The sequence below is a fragment of the Eumetopias jubatus genome, unplaced genomic scaffold (genome assembly GCF_037043125.1).
Source record: "Eumetopias jubatus isolate StellerSeaLion01/CBP00866 unplaced genomic scaffold, mEumJub1_p1.0 scaffold_1, whole genome shotgun sequence".
NCBI classification, from domain to species: Eukaryota; Metazoa; Chordata; class Mammalia; order Carnivora; family Otariidae; genus Eumetopias; species Eumetopias jubatus.
Window position 1 is genome coordinate 214,681,321 of NW_028274807.1, and position 18,422 is coordinate 214,699,742.

General features: G+C 54.9%; 1 protein-coding gene across 1 annotated transcript; it reads left to right on the forward strand.

The window, feature by feature from the left end:
- Positions 1–661: 661 nt before the first annotated feature.
- On the forward strand, positions 662–2,083 carry ZNRF4 (zinc and ring finger 4). Its single transcript, XM_028126010.2, has one exon. The coding sequence runs from the start codon at positions 662–664 to the stop codon at positions 2,081–2,083; it is 1,422 nt and encodes a 473-aa protein (XP_027981811.2).
- The last annotated feature ends 16,339 nt before the right edge of the window (positions 2,084–18,422 follow it).

The following is an 18,422-nucleotide window of genomic DNA, read 5'->3' on the forward strand; positions in this document are numbered from 1 at the left end:
TGGGAGGATAAAGCTGAGGCAGGACCGGAGGCGCACCGGGCAGTGACGGTAGAGGATAGGCACTAGTCGCTCTTACCGCCTCCACGCTGACCTGGGCACCTTTCTCCCCCCAAATCAAATCTAGTTAGACTCTGAGGACATATGAACTCAGACCAATGTCCTGAGAAAGAGCTGGCCCCTGGAGAAAGGGCATTTCAGGCAGAGGGCACAGCCTGTGCAAAGGCCCTGGGGCAGGACCATGCCTGGTGTGGCCTGGTGTGTTGTGAGAATGGCAAGGAGGCCCGTGCGGCTGGAACAGAGTGACTGGCGCTGGCGGCGGAGAGAGGGAGGAGATTTGGAATTTGGGTTTCAAGAACCGACCTCATGGGGGAAGGGTGCCCTGAACTAGTCCGGGTCCTTCTGGGTACCTCAAAAGGGGGTGACATTGGCACCTCTCTTGGTGGGTCTCTGGGAGTCTTTGGGCGATGATGCTCTGGAGTAAGAGTTATACGTACTGGATCCGTGCCACTGGGGGCCATCAGTCCACTTTGTGGCAACCCTGAGCCTTATGAGGTCCAGGAACTGGGGATGCTCTGAGCATCCGGGTCAGAGACCCAGGAATTCGGTCCTGGCCACAGCCCTAGGCAACTGGGGGCTCCTGGGAACAAGATGGAACGGGACGATGTCACAGAGGCCCGGGGCATCTAGAACCCTGGGGCTTCCTGGCCTCAGCGTCATCCGCCAGCAAGGCCACCTGGGCAGGTCAGCGGCTCCTGAGACCGGCCTTCAAGGACATGATGCACACGGGGCTGCCGCCGGGAGCAGTGTCTGCCTAGGGACGCCCTGGCCCCAGCTGTCCCGCGTCCCTGCCTCTGAGCTCCCCATTCGAGCTCACCTCCCCTCTCATCCCGGCCACGGGCCCCCCGGGAGGCCCTGGAGATGTCCGAAGGCCTCCCGTCTGCTGTCCCCAGCGGGACCTAGCTCCACGCAGCAGCCGGAGGAGGAGGGAGGGGGGGCGGCGGCCATGGGGTGGCGGCAGCAGCCGGCCGGGGCCCAGGGGGCCGTCAAGGCCTCGCTGATCCTGCTGGCGCTGCTGGTGCCCTCGGAGGCCGTGGTGCGGGCCGTGCTGGACGGCAATGCCAGCACCGTGGACTTTGCGGATTTGCCGGCCCTGTTCGGGGTGCCCCTGGCCCCCGAGGGCGTGCGGGGCTACCTGATGGAGGCCAAGCCGGCCAACGCGTGCCACCCCATCGAGGGCCCGCGACCAGGCAACGGCTCGCTGGGCGCCATCGTGCTGATCCGCCGGTACGACTGCACGTTCGACCTCAAGGTGCTGCACGCCCAGCGGGCCGGCTTCGAGGCGGCCATCGTGCACAACGTCCGCTCGGACGAACTGGTGCGCATGGCCCACGTCTACGAGGACCTGCGGCGCCAGATCGCCATCCCCTCCGTGTTCGTGGGCGAGGCGGCCTCGCAGGACCTGCGGGTCATCGTGCGCTGCGACAAGGCGGCCCACGTCCTCCTGCTGCCCGACTACCCGCCGTGCCCCGACCTGGACTGCCACCCCGTGCTGGCCGTCTCCTGGGTGCTGGGCCGTGCCCTGGCCCTGCTCACGTCCGCGGTCTTGGTCCTCCGCCAGCTGTGGAACTGGCTCTGGGCCTGGTGGAGCCGGGGGACAGAGGCCAAGCCACAGGCCTGCCAGAAGGCGCAGGTCCGCACCTTCACGCGGAGGAACGACCTGTGTGCCATCTGCCTGGATGAGTATGAGGAGGGCGACCAGCTCAAGATCCTGCCCTGCTCCCACACCTACCACTGCAAGTGCATCGACCCCTGGTTCTCGCAGGCCCCCCGGCGCTCCTGCCCCGTGTGCAAGCAGTCGGTGGCCGGCACGGAAGACGGCTCCAACTCCACCATCGACAGCTTGGGCGACGAGGACCCCTCGCTGCCCGGACACCGGGCCCCCATCTGGGCCATCCAGGCCCGGCTGCGCTCGCGGAGGCTGGAGCTGCTGGCCCGAGCCGGCTCACAGGGCCACTCCAGTGGCACGTCCGTGGGGGTGGCCGAGGCCACGGAGTCCTCCCAGAGGCCCCCAGAACCCCTGTGAGGCACCGTGGCGCCCCGGGCTGGCCACGATCGGGGCAGGGAGGGTGGAAATGCGGAGTGTTTCTAGTCTAGAGAGAATAAAGTGGGTTTGAAAGCGGAGTCTTGCCCTGACTGCTGTGGGGCCGCCCGGCTTCTGGCCCCTGCGACCACCCATTTGGCAAATCCCTGCCGAGCCCGAGGCCGCCTCCCAGTGTCCACGGGTGAGTGAGGAGAGCTGGGGGCGGGAGGGTGTCTCCAGGGCCGCTGTGTCGCCCGTCACACCAACGGTGGTGCTGGGACGCCCCGCACCTCCGTTCCGATCCTGGACATGTGGGCTGCGCATCCCTGCTTGGCTTGTTCATTCTGCATTTCAACATTTTTTTTTTAAATAAAATTTTTACTTTGGACTGATTTTAGATGTCCAGAAAAGTGGCAAAGGTACTAACTACGGAGAGTTCCCATGTACCCCTCGCCCGGCTTCCCATAATGCTCGCCTCCCGCTCGGGCCGAGCATGCTCACCTGTCCCCACCAAGAAAGGTACGTCCGTTACGGTGAACTCACCTCCAGCTTTGATCTGAATTTCCTCATCATTGCCACTTTTTATAGTGGAAAACATCAAACACACCCAAGTAGAGAGAATAGAATAATGATCCCCCCGACAGGCACCCATTACTCAGATTCAACAATTATCTGTCCAGGGCCACTCTCGACTCTTACACCCTTCCACTCTCCCCTGTCCCTTGTTCTGACGCAAATGCCAGATGGTTTTCATCTGTAAACATTTGGTGTTTCTAAAGCAGCAGTTCTCACCTGGGTTGGGGATTTTGTCCCCACGGGACCCTGGGTGATATCTGGAGACATTTGTGGTGGTCATGCCCCGGGGGGGGGTGGGTTCTTGGCATCAAAGGGGTGGGGGCTGGGGTGCTGCTCAACCCCCCCTCCACCAGCATGCAGGATAGCCTATGATGACCCAGCCCCGAGATCAGCAGTGCCAAGGGGGACAGCCCCCATTCTAAGATAAGACTCATTTTTTTTCTTTTTCTTTCTTTTTTTTTTAATGCGGGGCTTGAACTCACGACCCGAGATTAAGTGATGGTGGGATTTGGACCCAGCAGTCTGGTCTTGGGAGGTCCACAAGTGAATATGTGTGTGTAGTCAAAGATTTCCTGCGTTACACATATGAACGTGTTTGTCAATTGTGCTTTGCTTTCTGCACTTCGTGCAAAGCTGGGAAACTTCGAGGTGGTTTAAAGAAAAGGGTCTCCCTTCTTGGATTGATGATGGCAAAGGATAGGCCCTTGGTCAGGATGGCAAAGGATAGGCCCGTTGTCGTGGCTCTGGTGTGTGTGTGTGTGTGTGTGTGTGTGTGTGTGTGTGTACATGTGGGCATGCGTGTGTGTAGAGGTGGGCTGAGATCCTTGCACGTGATCCCTGAGGGGCTGCAGCTCTGTGATGAGGACCTCACACCCACTTTCTGAGGTCCCTTGCTCCCAGCCCTGCATAATACCACAAACAAAGGCTACAGTACCCAGGGCACCCTGTTTTGGTCACTGGGGATGGCCCATGGCACTGCCAAGGCAAGGACAGGCCTCTCTGTCCAGTAGGCATGAGAGGGGGTGAGAATGGAGAGGTGGACTGGGAGGGACAGATGTAGCAGTCAGGATTGGGGCGGGTGGTGAGATACAAGACCCAACCAGAGCATATTAAGCACATGGGGCTCATGCATATGCAAAGTCAGTGCAGGGATGGCATGGAGGCTCTATGGTGTCCAGGGCCCAGGCTCCTTCTATATTATTGCTCCATGTCCTTAGCAAGCAGTCACCTCCTCATGGGACAACACAGCTGCTTGAGCTCCTGCTATCACATCTGCATTCCAGTCAATGAGGAGGAAAGGGTGAGGAAGGGCTCCCCACTTCCTTTTAAGGACACATCCCAGAAATCCCATATAACACTTGTGCTCACACCCCATTGGCCAGAACCAAGCCATGTGGCCACACTTGCCTAAAAGGACACTGGGAAATATAGTCTTTATTCTGAGTGGCCAACAGTCAGCTGAAAATCTGAGGTTCTATTCCTTTGGAAGAGGGGAGAACAGATATTAAGGCCAGCACTGCCTGCCACTTGGACACACTGTGGAACCTGGCTTACATGTTTGTTAAAGGAGAGAAAGAAGAAAAGAAAGAAAGACAAAGAGAGAGAGAAAGAAAGAGAGAGAGAAAGAAAGAAAGAGAAAGAGAGAGAGAAAGAAAGAAAGAAAGAAAAAAAGAAAGAAAGAAAGAAAGAGAGAGAAAAAGAAAGAGAAAGAAAGAAAGAAAGAAAGAAAGAAAGAAAGAAAGAAAGAAAGAAAGAAAGAAAGAAAGAGAATCCTCTCGCCTCTAGCTTGAGCCTCCTTGAAGATCATAGGCACCACAAGGGAAGCAAGCACATCCCAGGTCATGGGACAGATGACTTTTTTTTGCAACCAGGCTGCCAGGGGAGGGAGTGAGCTCAACGTCCCTGGGGAGAGAAACCAGCTCTCACTGAGGCCTGGCTGTGCTCCAGGACTCAGGCCACATGGCTTCCACCAATAACACTTCCCGAGCCTCAGTTTTCCCATGTGTACAGTGGGGACAGCAGTAGCAATGGGCCCCGCAGGGCTCCTGAAGCATGGACGATGCTAAGCACAGTGCCTGACACTAAGTGCTCCGTTGGTATTTGTCGATCGACTAAGTGACCTGCCCACAGCCCAGCTAGAATATCGGGTGATCACAGCTGTGAGGGGGAAGCTCTGGCACCGTGTTAGCCCAAAGGGAGGTGCCTACCCCAACCCAGAAAATGTGGGAGGCTTCCTGGAAGTGGTGTCTTCTCGACTGAGAGCAGAAAGGGCAGGAATCAGCACCATGAAAAGGAAAAGAGATCCTGGCAACTAGAACAGCATGGGCAAAGGCCTGGTCTGGCCTCCAGTAGGTGCTTAATAAGTGTACATAGAGTCCTTGCCCACCCCCCCCCCCGGTTAGAACCTGCTCCCTCCAAGAAGCGGCCTCAGCTTCAGCCCAGCCTCCCCAGTCCCCCAAGATGAGTGTGCAGGAAGAGTAGTCCAAGCCGGGCCTGGACTCTTCTCCAGCCGCCTTCAGGGAGGCTGGGCACTGCCAAGCTTGGCGAGACCAGCCTGTGCCAGACTCCTTGGCCCTGCTTGGCTGCTACTCCAAGTAAGCGCCAGCCAAGGCCTCCTCCCACCCATCCAGGCAGTGTCCATCTGTGTTGTCTAAGGGAGAGTGTGGCCAAATGGGGAAACTGAGGCTTGGGGGGGGTGGGGGGGTGGAGTCAGGGAGGGCAGCAGCCGCCGGCACAACTCCTAAGCACATACGCTGTGTCAGGCGCCAGGCCACATTCTTTCCGCATGAATTCCTTGCATCTTGAGCCAGGCTCCTGTGCAATACCCCCATTTTCCGGAGGAAGAAACTGAGTCTGTGAAAGAGAACATGGTTTGCCCAGGGCCACACACCTGGCAGCTCACTCCTGCACCGTTTTTAAATGGCTGTCACTTTGAATTCTGCATTCTGCCGGCCTCCACCTCCCCAGGGTGGGTCACAACTCCAACTGTCCCTACAACAATATGCTTTGGCCACCCACTCGTCTAGGTCTTTGCTGGGCAGCCTAGACGCAGCAGTGACCGAGATGGACCCAGCCCCCCGCCTGCATGGGGCTCCCAGTCCAGTGCGGGGGAGGGACCATGATGAGCTGGGGGGTGCGGTACAGGTGCTGTGAGGGCCCCAGCCTGCAGGGTCAGGGAATGCTTCTCACATAAGGGGCATCTACCCCAAGACACGAAGGATAGAACAAAAGCAATTTGGCAAAGGGTGGAAGGGTGTTCTAGGGGGAGGGAACAACATATTCAAGGACCCAGAGTCCTAAAAGGCACAAAGGCTCTTCATCTATTTGGACACAACTTCCGCCTTAACACACATACGCGTCTTTAGTTATGACAAGTAATGACACTTCAAGTTTATAACAAAGCTCTCTTCAGCAGCCGAAGGGCGCGTGGCCTCGACTATTCTAGAAAGACAAACAGAGGTAGGTCCTATTATAATCACTCCCATTTTTCCGATAAGAAAATTGAGGCCCAGAGAGGTTTAAGTGGCTTGCCCCAGGGCAAACAGCTCAGAAGGGAACCACAGAAGCCCACCTTTGGAGGCTGTTGGCATCACTTCTGTGCCATCCTCATGGAGAATGGTTGAAATGAAGGAGGGAATGGAGGAATGAGAGGCTGAGCAATCTACTTCTCCCAGGCCAGGCTTCTCAGCGTATCCTGCACCCCTGGCTCTGTCCCAGCTCCTCCTCCCAACCTGCTTTGGTGGGTGCCGATCCACTCCAACGTGAGCTGAGGACAGTGTGCTCCTCACCTCCTCTCCTCCACACCCTCTGCTCGTCATGATACAACCAGTAAGGAGCAGATTCCGAGGACCTCATTGCCACCCCCAGTGGCTACGGGAGACAACTGTAAAATGGCGGGGGCCACAAGGAGGCTGAGTGCCAAGGTCTTACCCCGATGGAGTCTGGAAGAGGGGAGAGAGGCTCTGATTCCTCCCCTGGTCCTCCTTCCTTCCTCTTCCTCTGTCCCCACCTCTTCTCCACGCCCTGCCCTCTTCCTTGCTCACCCCTCCCAGCCTCCCAGCCGGGCCCAGGACGGGAGGACGTTTTTAGGAACAGATGGCCAGCTTCCTCGCCCAGCATTCTGTCAGTTAATTAACGCCGCCTGTAATTAAACTTCCCACAAATTAGCTGTCAGCTATGCTAAAGGGAACCGTCCCTCTCAAATGCCACCTTGACTTGCTGAATTGTGAGCCTTGTCGACAAAATAATTAAAGGCAGAGGGAGGCCACCAAAAACTGGAGCCTTTTCTTCCCCTAATATCTCTATCTGTGTCCATGGCTACACGCTCCCATCCAGGACTTGGGAATACAACCAGGCTGTTTTCTGAGTTGCCACGAATTAATGCCCCCCATCGCGGAAGGAAATATTATTGAGCACCTGCTGTGTGCCAGGCACTGTGCTGGTAGCTGGGCACCCAGCGGTGACCGAGATAAACACTGTCACTGTTTTCTCGAAGCTTCCATCCTTGAGATATGTATCTATAGATATATAGATATCTACCTATCTAGATATGTATTCTTAAAGGAAACAAGTGAAGTTATTAGAGCTGGGGGAAGAACACTCAGGGAGAGGAAACAGTCAGTGCAAAGGTCCTGAGGTAGGACTAGCCACGCTGGAGGCAGGACCAGGTGGAAATTGAGGAGGGGTGATAAGTGGGTGGATTTGGGATTGACTTTTCAGGCAGAGGCAACAGAGTTAGCTGATCTATGGAGGGGGAGGGTAAGAGAAAGGGAAAGCAGGGAGATGCAGATCTTTGGCCCAGGAGGCAGAAGAAATGGATAGTTGATCCACAAAGTTGCTGGACTTCCACAGTGAAGCCTTTTTCAAAAAAGAGAAGTCTTCAGCCTCAGACAGGCCCATTGTCAAGGCCAGGGGAGTGTGCCTGGATGGAGTGAGGCCCCCAGCCCCAGGCCCTCAGCCTCCCCTTGGTGGGGTGGTTTCCCTGGCATCAAGGAGAACGCTGCCCACACCTGTTAGGACAAAATGAGCCCCGAGGAGACCCCTTGGGAGAGCGACGATGTGCCTGCTGGACGCCCAGGGGCTCCAGAGGCTCAAGCCCCAGTTCCTTGGGGTCCGAGGAGGGTTTGGGGAGCTTTGCCTGGCAGGCAGGAAAGCAATCATGGACCTCAGTGTTCTTGCCTTTCCCAGGATACTTTGCGTCCCCAAAGGACAGATTTCAGTCTTTGGAGCGCTCAAGGCCTTGGCAGAAGCTGTACTTTCTGCCAGAAATACCCTGTCCTGCCTCCTTTCCTCCCCCTTTCCTAACCTTCATGTCTTTGCTCAGGTAACACCTCCTCCAGGAAGCCTCCCTGATGCCCCAGCCTGAGTCCTCTGGGCGGGGTCTGCTTTGGTCCCTGTGGCGGTCCTGCTGTCTTCGAGAGTGGGTAGCATGTAGGGGGCTCAAAATATGTTATTTAAGAGTAAATACTAACACAGCTTATCTGAAAACCTTGGGACCAGATATGTTTTGGAATTCATAATATCCTAGATTTGAAGACACTGACAATAGGCACTCAGCAGATACACTACTGCACCCCCAGCAGGGCCTGGGCCGCCTGATCCCCCTCCTGGTCAAGCACAGCACGAAGATAACAGCAAGAATCACAATAAATGGGGCAAGGAAAACTGTATAGGTTACACTTCAGTAAAGGCTCAGAAATAGGAACGCCCCGAAGCCTGGCTTGCAGGCGCTCTCCTCGGCTGCTGGGAGGGAAGGCAAAATGGTACAGACTCGCAAAGACTGTTTGGCAGTTTCTTAAAAAGTTAAACACACACACCTACCATATGACCCAGCCATCCTCCTCCTGAGTGTTTGCCCAAGAGAAATGAAAGCATATGTCCCCAGGAAGACGTGTGTGACAATGTTCATAGCAGCTTGATGCAGAACAGCCAAACACCAGAAACAACCCAAACGCTCATGAGCCGGTGGCTAGATAAACAAGCCACCCTCCATCCACACTTAGCAGGACAGCAACGACAAGGAATGGGCTACTCGGACCTGTCACAACTTAGAGGCACCCCCGAGAGCATCACCCCAAGAGCGAAAGAAGCCGGGTTCCAAAGACTGTGTCCTGTGTGATTCTATTTATATCCATTTTAAAAATAGGCAAGGTAATCTGTGATGATGGAGGCAAGAGTTACCCGGGGGAGTTACCTGGGTGTGGGGTGTGGGGTATTCTCTGGGAGCTCCTACCCCCACCCCAAGCCTTCTGGGGGGTGGAATGTTCTATACAGGGTCCCAACTACGGTAAGCAGGGGTCAGGCATGGTTTTCAGTGACAAAATTCAAGGAAGCACCAAAAAACTCAGCAATCAAGGTAAGTAATATTTGACTGCAATATTTTTAAATATCAAAATTAACGCCAAAAAAAAAAAAAATCCGGGATGAACAAAATATCAGCATTCCAAGTCAAGACAGGATTCCACCGTGCATTTGCAAGACTCGGTTCCGCAACCCGCCCCCCCCCCCCGCCCCCGCCCCGCACTGCTCATCAGAATCTTAGGTGCTCGGGTAAAGCTGTACACTTCAGATGTTTGTATTTGTGGTGTGGACGCTAAACCTCAATAAGCAAAGCAAGAAAAAAGAGGTAGATGAGACCTTATCTAATCTCAAGAACGCCTAAAATAATAATAATAATAATAAAAAGCCCATTAGAATGGTTCAGGAGGCAAGGGGATAAAGGAGGAAGAAATAAGTACAGAAAAGAACCAGCGGCGTGTGTGTGTTGGGGGGAGGGGTGTCAAATGTTTGTTGAATGAATACGGCAGTGAACAAAAAGGCGCAGGCCCCAAGGCGCCGCCGGAGCTCCCAGTAAATAAACAAGCAAACGTGATAATTAAGGGGAAAGCCCCTCCTGCCTCCCCCTCCGCCGCCTCCACCGTCCCTGCCAACCCCTTGGCAGCCGCAGACCCACAGACGGCGCGGCCCAGCTGCAAGGACACCGTGGCCGCTGCCTACTCTCTCCACCCTCGGTGAGCCCCGGACGACCGGGACCTGGGTGCTCTTTCGTCACCGCTCCATCCCCGGTGGGCTCCGGGCTGGTATACCGTGGACACTCAATGAATGTGCAATTATCCAGAAAGGTCGATCAAAACTGTGGGGGTTTTTGATTGCTGCGGGGTAGGGGGGGTGGAAATCTTCCATCCTTCCAACCTTTCTGATCAGACGGGAGGGCTGGGGCGCCCCCGTGGGCCCGAGGTGGCGCGCAGGGGTTTCTAGGTCCAGCATGAGCCTGGAGAAGGGCAAGGGCAGGCAGGGGTCCCACGGTCAGGAGAGGGTGCAGGTGCCTAGGTGCCACCCCCGGGCGGTGCCCGAGGCTGTAGGGGACCCCTTCCCGCGCCTCACGCGGGCACCGCCTTCCAGGGGCGAGGAGAGACGGGCCTCCAGGCCAGCCAATGGGAACGCGGTCGGGGCGCATTACCTCATCAGGCGGCACGGCCATTGGCTGCGGGCTCCCGGGGGGCGGGCGCCGGGCTCAGCTCTCGCGGACCTGCTGGAGGTTGTTGGAGCCTTCGGGGAGGGACTTGGGGGGCCGAGGGGAGGAGAGGGAGGAGAGGGGAGGAGAGGGGAGGAGATGAGCAGGAGCGCGTGGGTGAGGAACTTGCAGTATCTGCCGGGTTGTGAGTGTGTCTTTATAATAAGCGGGTTGCCCTTTACTCGGGGTCGCCCCTCGCCTGGCCATCCTAAGGCCGATTTTAGGGAGAAAGCAGGAAGGGGAAAGAGAGGATCCTCTCCACTAAATTAGAACTCCCCAGGTTAGGAGCCCCCTCCCCCGTACACAACACACACATTGTCCGCAAGGCAGCATGGACTGCGCCCCCGCCCCCGCCCCCGCCCCCGGGGTCAAACAGAACCTCAGTTTGCCAGTCTGTGTCTGAGACACCATCATTCGTCCCACAGAGTTCTGGGTGCACCCTCCAGCAATAGACAGCCTCGGAGCCCCCGCAGGTGGCAGGCTGCCCCTCTCGGAGCCCCAGTTCCCCAGTGTGAAGTGGGGTTGATAAAAGTCCCCCTTTTACAGGGAGGTGCTGTAAAGATTCATTCGGTAGGTCAACAAGCACATATTGACTACTTACTGTGTACCGGGCCCTGTCCTGAGTACTGTGGATACGGGGAGACCAAGGCAGGCCTCAGCTCAGCTCCCTGGACCTTAAGTGAGGGAAACAAAGGTAAACAGGTAAGCATTCACTTCAGAGGGCTGTAGTGCTCCGAGGAAAATAAAAGCAAGGGAGAAAATGGAAGGAGAGAGTGGGATGCTACTTCAGCCCCACGGTCAAGAAGGGCTCACTGAAGAGGTGATGCTCAGGCTGAATGAAAAGAAGCTATGCGAAGATCTGGAGGAATAGCATTCCAGGCAGAGGGACCAGCATGTGCAAAGGCCCTGAGGCAGGACAGAGCCTGGCTTGTTGCCAGAACAGCAAAGAGGCCCGTGTGGCTGGAGCAGAGTGAGCCAAAGGGAGAGAGGGAGACGGGGAGGGCAGAGAGGGGACCAACGCAGGCCATGCAGGGCCTTGGGGGCCTGGGCGGGGGAGAGGACTTGGGCTTTTACTTCCAGGGAGGTGAGAACCCTGGGGGGCTTGTGGGCAGAGGAGGGCGGGACCTGACCCAGGTGCTCACGGGCGCCCTCTGGTGGCTGCTGCGGGGACGACAGACTGTGTGTGGGGCGGGTGCGAGGCGGGGAGCCACGGTACCAGGGTGGAGGGGACTGTGCTGAGTGATGAGGGAGCAGACCAGGGCTGGAGCCATGGAGGCAGTGACAAGGGGACAAGATGAAGGTATATTTTGGAGTCAAGAGATTTCATTCCACAATGTTGGGTTGCAGGGAGGCCGAATTTTGGTTCCCGCACACGACCAGGCCCACAGTAGCTACTCAATGAGCAGGAGCAGTGAGTAGCAGCCGGATAATTGGGTGGCCTTGCCCTCCCCCAATTCCCCTAGGCCTCCACACTCCAGACCAAATGAATGAGTGAGTCACCCCCGGCTGAGAGTGGTGGGCAGAGGTGTGCATTGGGCACTGACTCAAATCATCCCGCCCAGGCATCTTTGACTTATTGACACCCTGTCTTCACTCTGGGTCCAGGTGTGCCCCCCAAGTGAGATGAGTAACACACTGCACCCCTATCTACAGGGTCCTCCCACCTTCCTGGCTGAGAACCCAAACTCTGCAATTCCAGCCTCCATCTGATACCAAAATCCCCACCTTGTCCCCCTCTGGGTGGTTCTCTGCCATACCTTGCATACCTATGGGACTGGGAAGCTCCCTCTTTTTGAGTAAGTCAAAGATCTTATGACTGGCCCCAAATCTGCCTCCCTCGGCGGGGATATCTTTTTAAAGTATAAATCTGAACTGGACCCCATCACCCTCAGAACAACAAGGTCTTCTCGGTATGCCTTTCACCGTCCCGTGTGGTCTGGCTTGTGCAGCTCCACTCGGTGGCGTCTGCCTCTTTCCTTCCCAACCTTTGCACAAGCTGTTTCCTCTGCTTGCAAGGCCCTTCTCCCTTCCTTCTTCCCTTGCCTGCCTCATTTTAGCACAGTTTAGGTGGCAGCGGCTCCAGGAAGCCTTCCCCCACCCCCTGGGGAGAGTTAAAGAATTGCTCCACCACTCCCATGGCTACATTGGGCTACATTGTATCTCCCTGCTTCCCAGCCCTGAAGGTTGTACTTCCTACTCGCCAGGGCGGACGTCTGGGCTGGTGGCTGCCTGCAAGCCTCCAAAGCTCACCTACCTGCAAGCTAAGGTGGCAACTGCTCTCCCCAGAGCTGCCCCCCGGGCTCTCCCTGAGGGCATCATTAGTTTAAAACCATCTCCTCCCACCAGCTCCCCACAGGCTATTCCCCCCCCAAGCCACAGCCGAGCCCCTTTTGAAGAGTGATTGACTAACAGCCATTAGATTAATGGGCAAGGTGCATTTTCATTTCTGCTGCCTCTACAAACTAAATGTTCCCGTGTAATTACAATTAAGGACATGTTGGCGTGTGATGGCTCCAGGCTTCCTGGCCTTCCCCCTCGCTCAGGCCCTCTGCCCGCTCCCTGCCCCTTTTCTCCCTTGGCTTTGGCCTTCCCTCATTCTCTTTTCTTCCCAACTTACTCCTTCTTCCCACCTTTCTGCCCTGAAAGCTTTCTCCTCCTCTCTTCCTCCATCTCTTGCTCTTCCTGTCGATCTCTCTCTCTCTCTCTCCCCCTTCCCTCTCTCTCTCCCTCTCCTCCTTCCCTCTCCCCCCCCCCAGTCTGCTTCTGTCTCTATTTCTCAATTTCCTGAGGCTTTCTGTGTCTCTCTCAATTTGTTTCCATCTCTTTCCTTCTTCGCCTGCCTCGCTGCATCTGTCTCTCTGTCTCTCACCCTTTTGCTTTCTTTCTTTGTCTTTGCCAGTCTCTCAGAGTTCTTTTCCCTCCTTTTAGCCATGCTTACCCCAAGTCAGAGAGTGCATCTAGATCCATTTGCGTTAGGACCCAGGCCTCCTGGGGACAGGTCTCAGTTCTGAGGCTTGAGATGGCCCCTTCTTTTTTCCTGAGTTTCTGTTTCCCCGTCTGTGAAATGGGAGGCTGAGGGTAGAGCCAGAGGTGCTGGTCTCCAGGCTGTGGATCCAGAGGACCTGGCCCCTGCCCCACGAAGGTGGACAATACTCTGGGGGTGGCAGGAGGAGCTTTCTTCCTGCCTGTGAGGCCCAAGGCCAGAGGTGGGCTTTCCAGGACCGAGGGAAGGTTGCACCGCTCTTTCCCATCGGTGACCCGGTGTCGTGGATTTGTCAGCGCTTTCCCTGGTGAAACAGGACACAGGCTGGACAACTCGATAGAGGCAAGGTGGGGCTTCTGATAAAGAATCTCATGCCCTCTGATCCTGTCTGTATCCAAGATTCTCCCTGACCTGTCTAGCCTCAATACCTGCTCAGTGTACTGGCCCCAGTACATTCCAGATTGGGTCCCGCTTCCACTCCTTTGCTTAGGCCAGTCTACCTCCCCCCCCCCCCCCCCCCCCGCCACAGGCCATCCTTCCCTTCCCTTCCCCACCCTACCCAAAGCCTCCCAGCCTTTGAAATCAGGGCTCAAGCCTGACATTTCTTTTTTGTCTCCCCCGCAGGGACCTAACAAAGTTTGCACCTCTAGTTTGAGAGAAATGTCTATTAATGACATCCTTCGTCATCATCATCATCATCATCATCATCATCATTATCCTTGCATTTACTTAATATTCAGAATGTGCCAGGCATCCTGCTAAGGGCCTGACCTGAATCCTCTCAGATAATCCATTATTCACCAGTCTTCTGAGACCAGCACAACCACTGTACCCATTTCAAAGATGCATACACTGAGGCATAGAAAGCGTGGGATACTTGGCTCAATGTCACATAACCAGTCAGTGGCAAAGCTGGGATTGAAACCCAGGTCTGGGTGACCCCAGACCCACCCCCTCAATCCCCCCACTGGAAGTGAATGTCAGAACCTCGATTCAGCTTCTCCTCACCCGTCCTTGTGGCTGAAACTGTGTTCGCGGATGTCGAACGCAAGCTGTCAGCAGCTCCTCTGGCCTCTGATAAATTGAGAGAATTAAAATCCATTTAGAGGGAAATCTCTAAATAGGTCTGTGTTGTGTTTTGTGTGTGTGTGTGTTTTTTTTTCCCTTTTTTCCCCCTGCTGTCTCCAGCTGGGTAATGTATTCTAGGAGCAGAACTGAATCTGACTTAATTGAATTTAAAAGCAGGTATTACATCTGCACCTTGTGAGGGAAGGTGGGTGGAGGGATCGCTCGCTGCTGAGATAGTTTCTACCCGGCATCTCTGACTTGTGCACGGAAGAAGGGGCGTTAGCCCCGGTTCGGGGTTCCTTGCATGGGGGCTCCCCAGGCTGGACCATAAAGGGTGGGCTTTGGAGGGGAGAGGCCAGGGGACTTGCAGGTAAGGTGGGTGCCCGGGCTTCGGGAGAATGGGTACAGTGAACCCCTCAGAGGTGGGGCCAAAGGAAGCTGTTACTGACACCTCCTCCCGGCCTCCTGTTAGCCCCACTTCCGGAACTCGCCCCCAGACGCCCACTTCTCACCCTCTCCCCTGCCTCCACTCTGGTCTCCATCCCGGATCTCCTGCAGCAGCCAAAATGGTTATTTTTTTTTTCTTCTTCTTTTTTAATTGTAGCTCTTTTTAAAAAATGTGGTAAAATATACATAACATAAAACTTACATCTTCACCATTTTTAAGTGTACAATTCCGTGGCATTAAGTACATTTACAATGTTGTATAACCATCCCCACTATTTCCAAAAAAATTTTTATCACCCCAACAGACACTCTGTTCCCATTAAGCGGTAACTCTACTGTGTGAAATCACACAATTTTTGTCCTTTTGTGGGGAAAAAAAAGGCTTATTTCACTTGCGCATAATGTTTTCGAGGTTCCCTCATGTCATACCGTGTACCGGTACTCCACTCTTTTTTTTAGGCTGAATAATATTCCACCATCTGGAGGGACCATATTTTGTTTATCCACTCATCCGTCGGTGGACACTTGGGTGGTTTCTACCTCCTGGCTATTGTGAATCCTGCTGCTGTGAATATGGGTTACAAATATTTATTTGAGTCGTTGCTTTCAATTCTTCTGGGGATATCGGTAAGAGCAGAATTGCTGAGTCGTATGATGATTCTATGCCCAGATGATTTTTAACAAATGTCACTCCCTGCCCCGTTCCAAATTTGTCCATGGCTTCCTGTTGTTTACAGGAAAACTGAAACACCCTCCCATGGCCCTCAAGGTGCTGCCAATGTTCCAAGCCTCATCTCTTGCTACTTTCCCACCCTCCAGCCACACCAAATCACCCTCACTTGTCCCCGGACCTTTGCACATGTTGTTTCCCCCTCCCCAGAGCCCTCTTCCCCATTTCATATTTTGGTTTGACATCTAATTCCTCCTCTGCCTTCAAATCTCAGTTTTTTTTTTTTCTGACTCTAGGAAGCCCTACCTGATCTCCCAGGCTGGATCAGGTACCCCCTTTTCACTCTCAGAGCGGCCTGAGCATCCTCCATCATGGCCCTGGTCATGGGTCACAGGTGACCTGTCTCCCCCTATTGGGAGGGCAGAGTGGGGTCTGTCTTGGTCACTGCTGTGTCCCCGGCCCCCAGCTGGGGATGCAGCACCCAGTAGGTACCTAATCCATACTTCCTGAATGTTGCCATGGTTCTTTCTCTTCTCCGGCAGACCCCACGCCCTTGAGAAATGAGACACAGCCACTTCCAACTTCTTCCAACTAATGGCAGATTTCAAACGGTATCTTAGGCTGTCGATTAGAAATAGATCCAATCAATGTGCTTGTTTTTCATTCTGCGGTGCATCTGTGATGGATGGGCAGGCGGGTGGGAGTGCTATTAAGCTGGGAGAATTTTCTATACGTTCCAGGCTCTGGGCAGGCTTTCTTCAAAAAGCTCTCTGGCCCCATCTCAAAATGAGAAAGTCATTAAACACACACACACACACACACACACACACACACATTGCAGGAGAGCATCTCCTTCTCTGGGGGGAAAAAACCCCGCAATTAATACACAGCTGCAAATGCCGCAGTCTGTGTGTGCAGACAGCAAGGTCCACAGCTGACAGGGAGCAGGAAGCAGTGGTTTTCATTGTTTTGCTGTCGCCCTCCCCCCAAAGCGCGTTGAAGTTCTCCTTGGAAGTACCGGCAAGTGAGTTGGGGCTGAGAGATTTTCACTGCAGCTCTGAGGTTGGGTTGCCTGGAAGCGGGGCCCCGAGGGGAGGATTTGGGGGCAAAGAGTACGCGTGGGAGGTGATCTCAGGAAGCGCCAGGAGGGGCAGCGGAGCAGCGGGGCAGAGGGACGCGAGCGAAGGAAGGAGCCGACGCTCATGAGCAAGTGACTGCTGAGGGCAACCGGGGCTCAGTCCTACGAGGAACCCTGGGGAGACAAAGTGTGCACCTGAGCTGTCGCTCCTGAGGGGGTATTTACCCCCCAGCACCTGTCCATCACTGGCTCAGAGCTGCCTCTTGAGGCTAGAGCTCCCTAACCCTTCCTGCCTGCCCTGCACCCAGCCCAAGAAAGCCTCAGCTAGTGAGTGGCAGGTGACGGCAGAAAGATGCTGTCAGCAGGGACCTCGATGCGGGTGCTGAGACTTGTGGATGGGGCACCCAGCATCTGCTAGGCACGGTGGCATTCTCTATTTCCAATCACCATTCATTCACTCCAGAAGATTTATTAAGCCTCTGCTGGGTGCCAGGCGCTGGGTTGGGGACCCAGCACTTGTCTCCTGGAACTCAAAAAACACATACCCAGGCAGCTGTGGCAGCTCAGAGGCGCCTCCTCTCCCAGCATTGGGTTAGGGGGTTTGGGGACGCTTTCTGGAGAGATGACATTTAAAGAGGAGTTAGATGGGGCGCCTGGGTGGCTCGGTTGGTTAAGCGACTGCCTTCGGCTCAGGTCATGATCCTGGAGTCCCGGGATCGAGTCCCACATCGGGCTCCCTGCTCAGCGGGGAGTCTGCTGCTCCCTCTGACCCTCCCCCGTCTCATGCTCTCTCTCATTCTCTCTCTCAAATAAATAAATAAAATCTTTAAAGATGAGTTGATGAATAAGAAGGCGGGGTGGGGCAAGGAAGAGTGGAGTCGCTTTTTGAAAAACAATTTGGACTTTTTCTTGAAAGGCACAGGGGAGCCATGGAGAGCTATGGAGCGGAGGAGGGGAAGGGTCAGGAAGAGGAGCTGGTACGGGTGATAAAGTGATGCACTGGGGATTGGGTAGGTTGTAGCTGGTGGACATCCGAGAGGAGGTGTCCCAGAAGTCCTGGCTCTGTGGCCAAATCTGGTTGGAGATGGAAGTCAGGGTATCGTCAGGATGGCTGAAACTGCAGAAACAAGTTTCTGAATTTGGGCCCTCCAGGAAAAAAGCCAGAGCATTAAAAACTAATAATCCATCAATTAATAATAATAATAATAATAAATGAAGTTCTTTTTTTCTTTCCCAGTAACGAATATTAGAAGCCCCGCCCCCTGGCTTTGTGCGCTGAGCCAGCAACGTCAGTGTCCCTGAAAGAGAACGTGGTGGGCCCTGGAAACCCTTCCAATCTCTCCAGCCGCGCCCTGCGGCCGCGTGACCACAGCTGACCCAACCAGGAGGCCAGTAGGACTAGGCTTCAGTCATTGGCTGAAATCATCTAAGCCTTACCTGTAGCTGGGGGTGGCGCCAATTAACCCACAGCCCTGGAAAGTGAGAAAGGTGTAGATTGGTTAAGGCAACCCCCTCCGCTCTAATAAACGGGCAAACCTCAGGGACTCCACAAGGCAGACGGGTGTTGCGCACCTAAGGTGCAAACAGGCGTTCCTGCTTAGCAAGCAGCTCTTCTCCACCCGGTGACGCAGGAGCTAGCCACCTCTGTCTTATGGCTTCTCCATCTTTGACGTGGAAAGAGCTTGGCCAGGACTGGAAGTGACGGAGATCACGTCCACCCACATTCTACTGGCGAAATTCCACCGCCCCAACCGCAAGGGGTGCTGGGAATGTGGTCTGGTTGTGTGCGTCAGAAGAAAGAGGATGCGGATGTAGCAAAGGCTCTAAAGGTCTGTAACGTGAGGTACAGCCCCCCAAGCCAGGGCAAAACCCTGGTGCTGCTGTCTCCTGAAGGTGGGGAGAAGCAGGCTGGTTGGCAAAGGCCACATATGTCCCCCAGGATGACCCTTGCCACTAAACAATGTAGTGAAATTCTCTAATCCATCTCATGATGTTGCTCAAGGGATG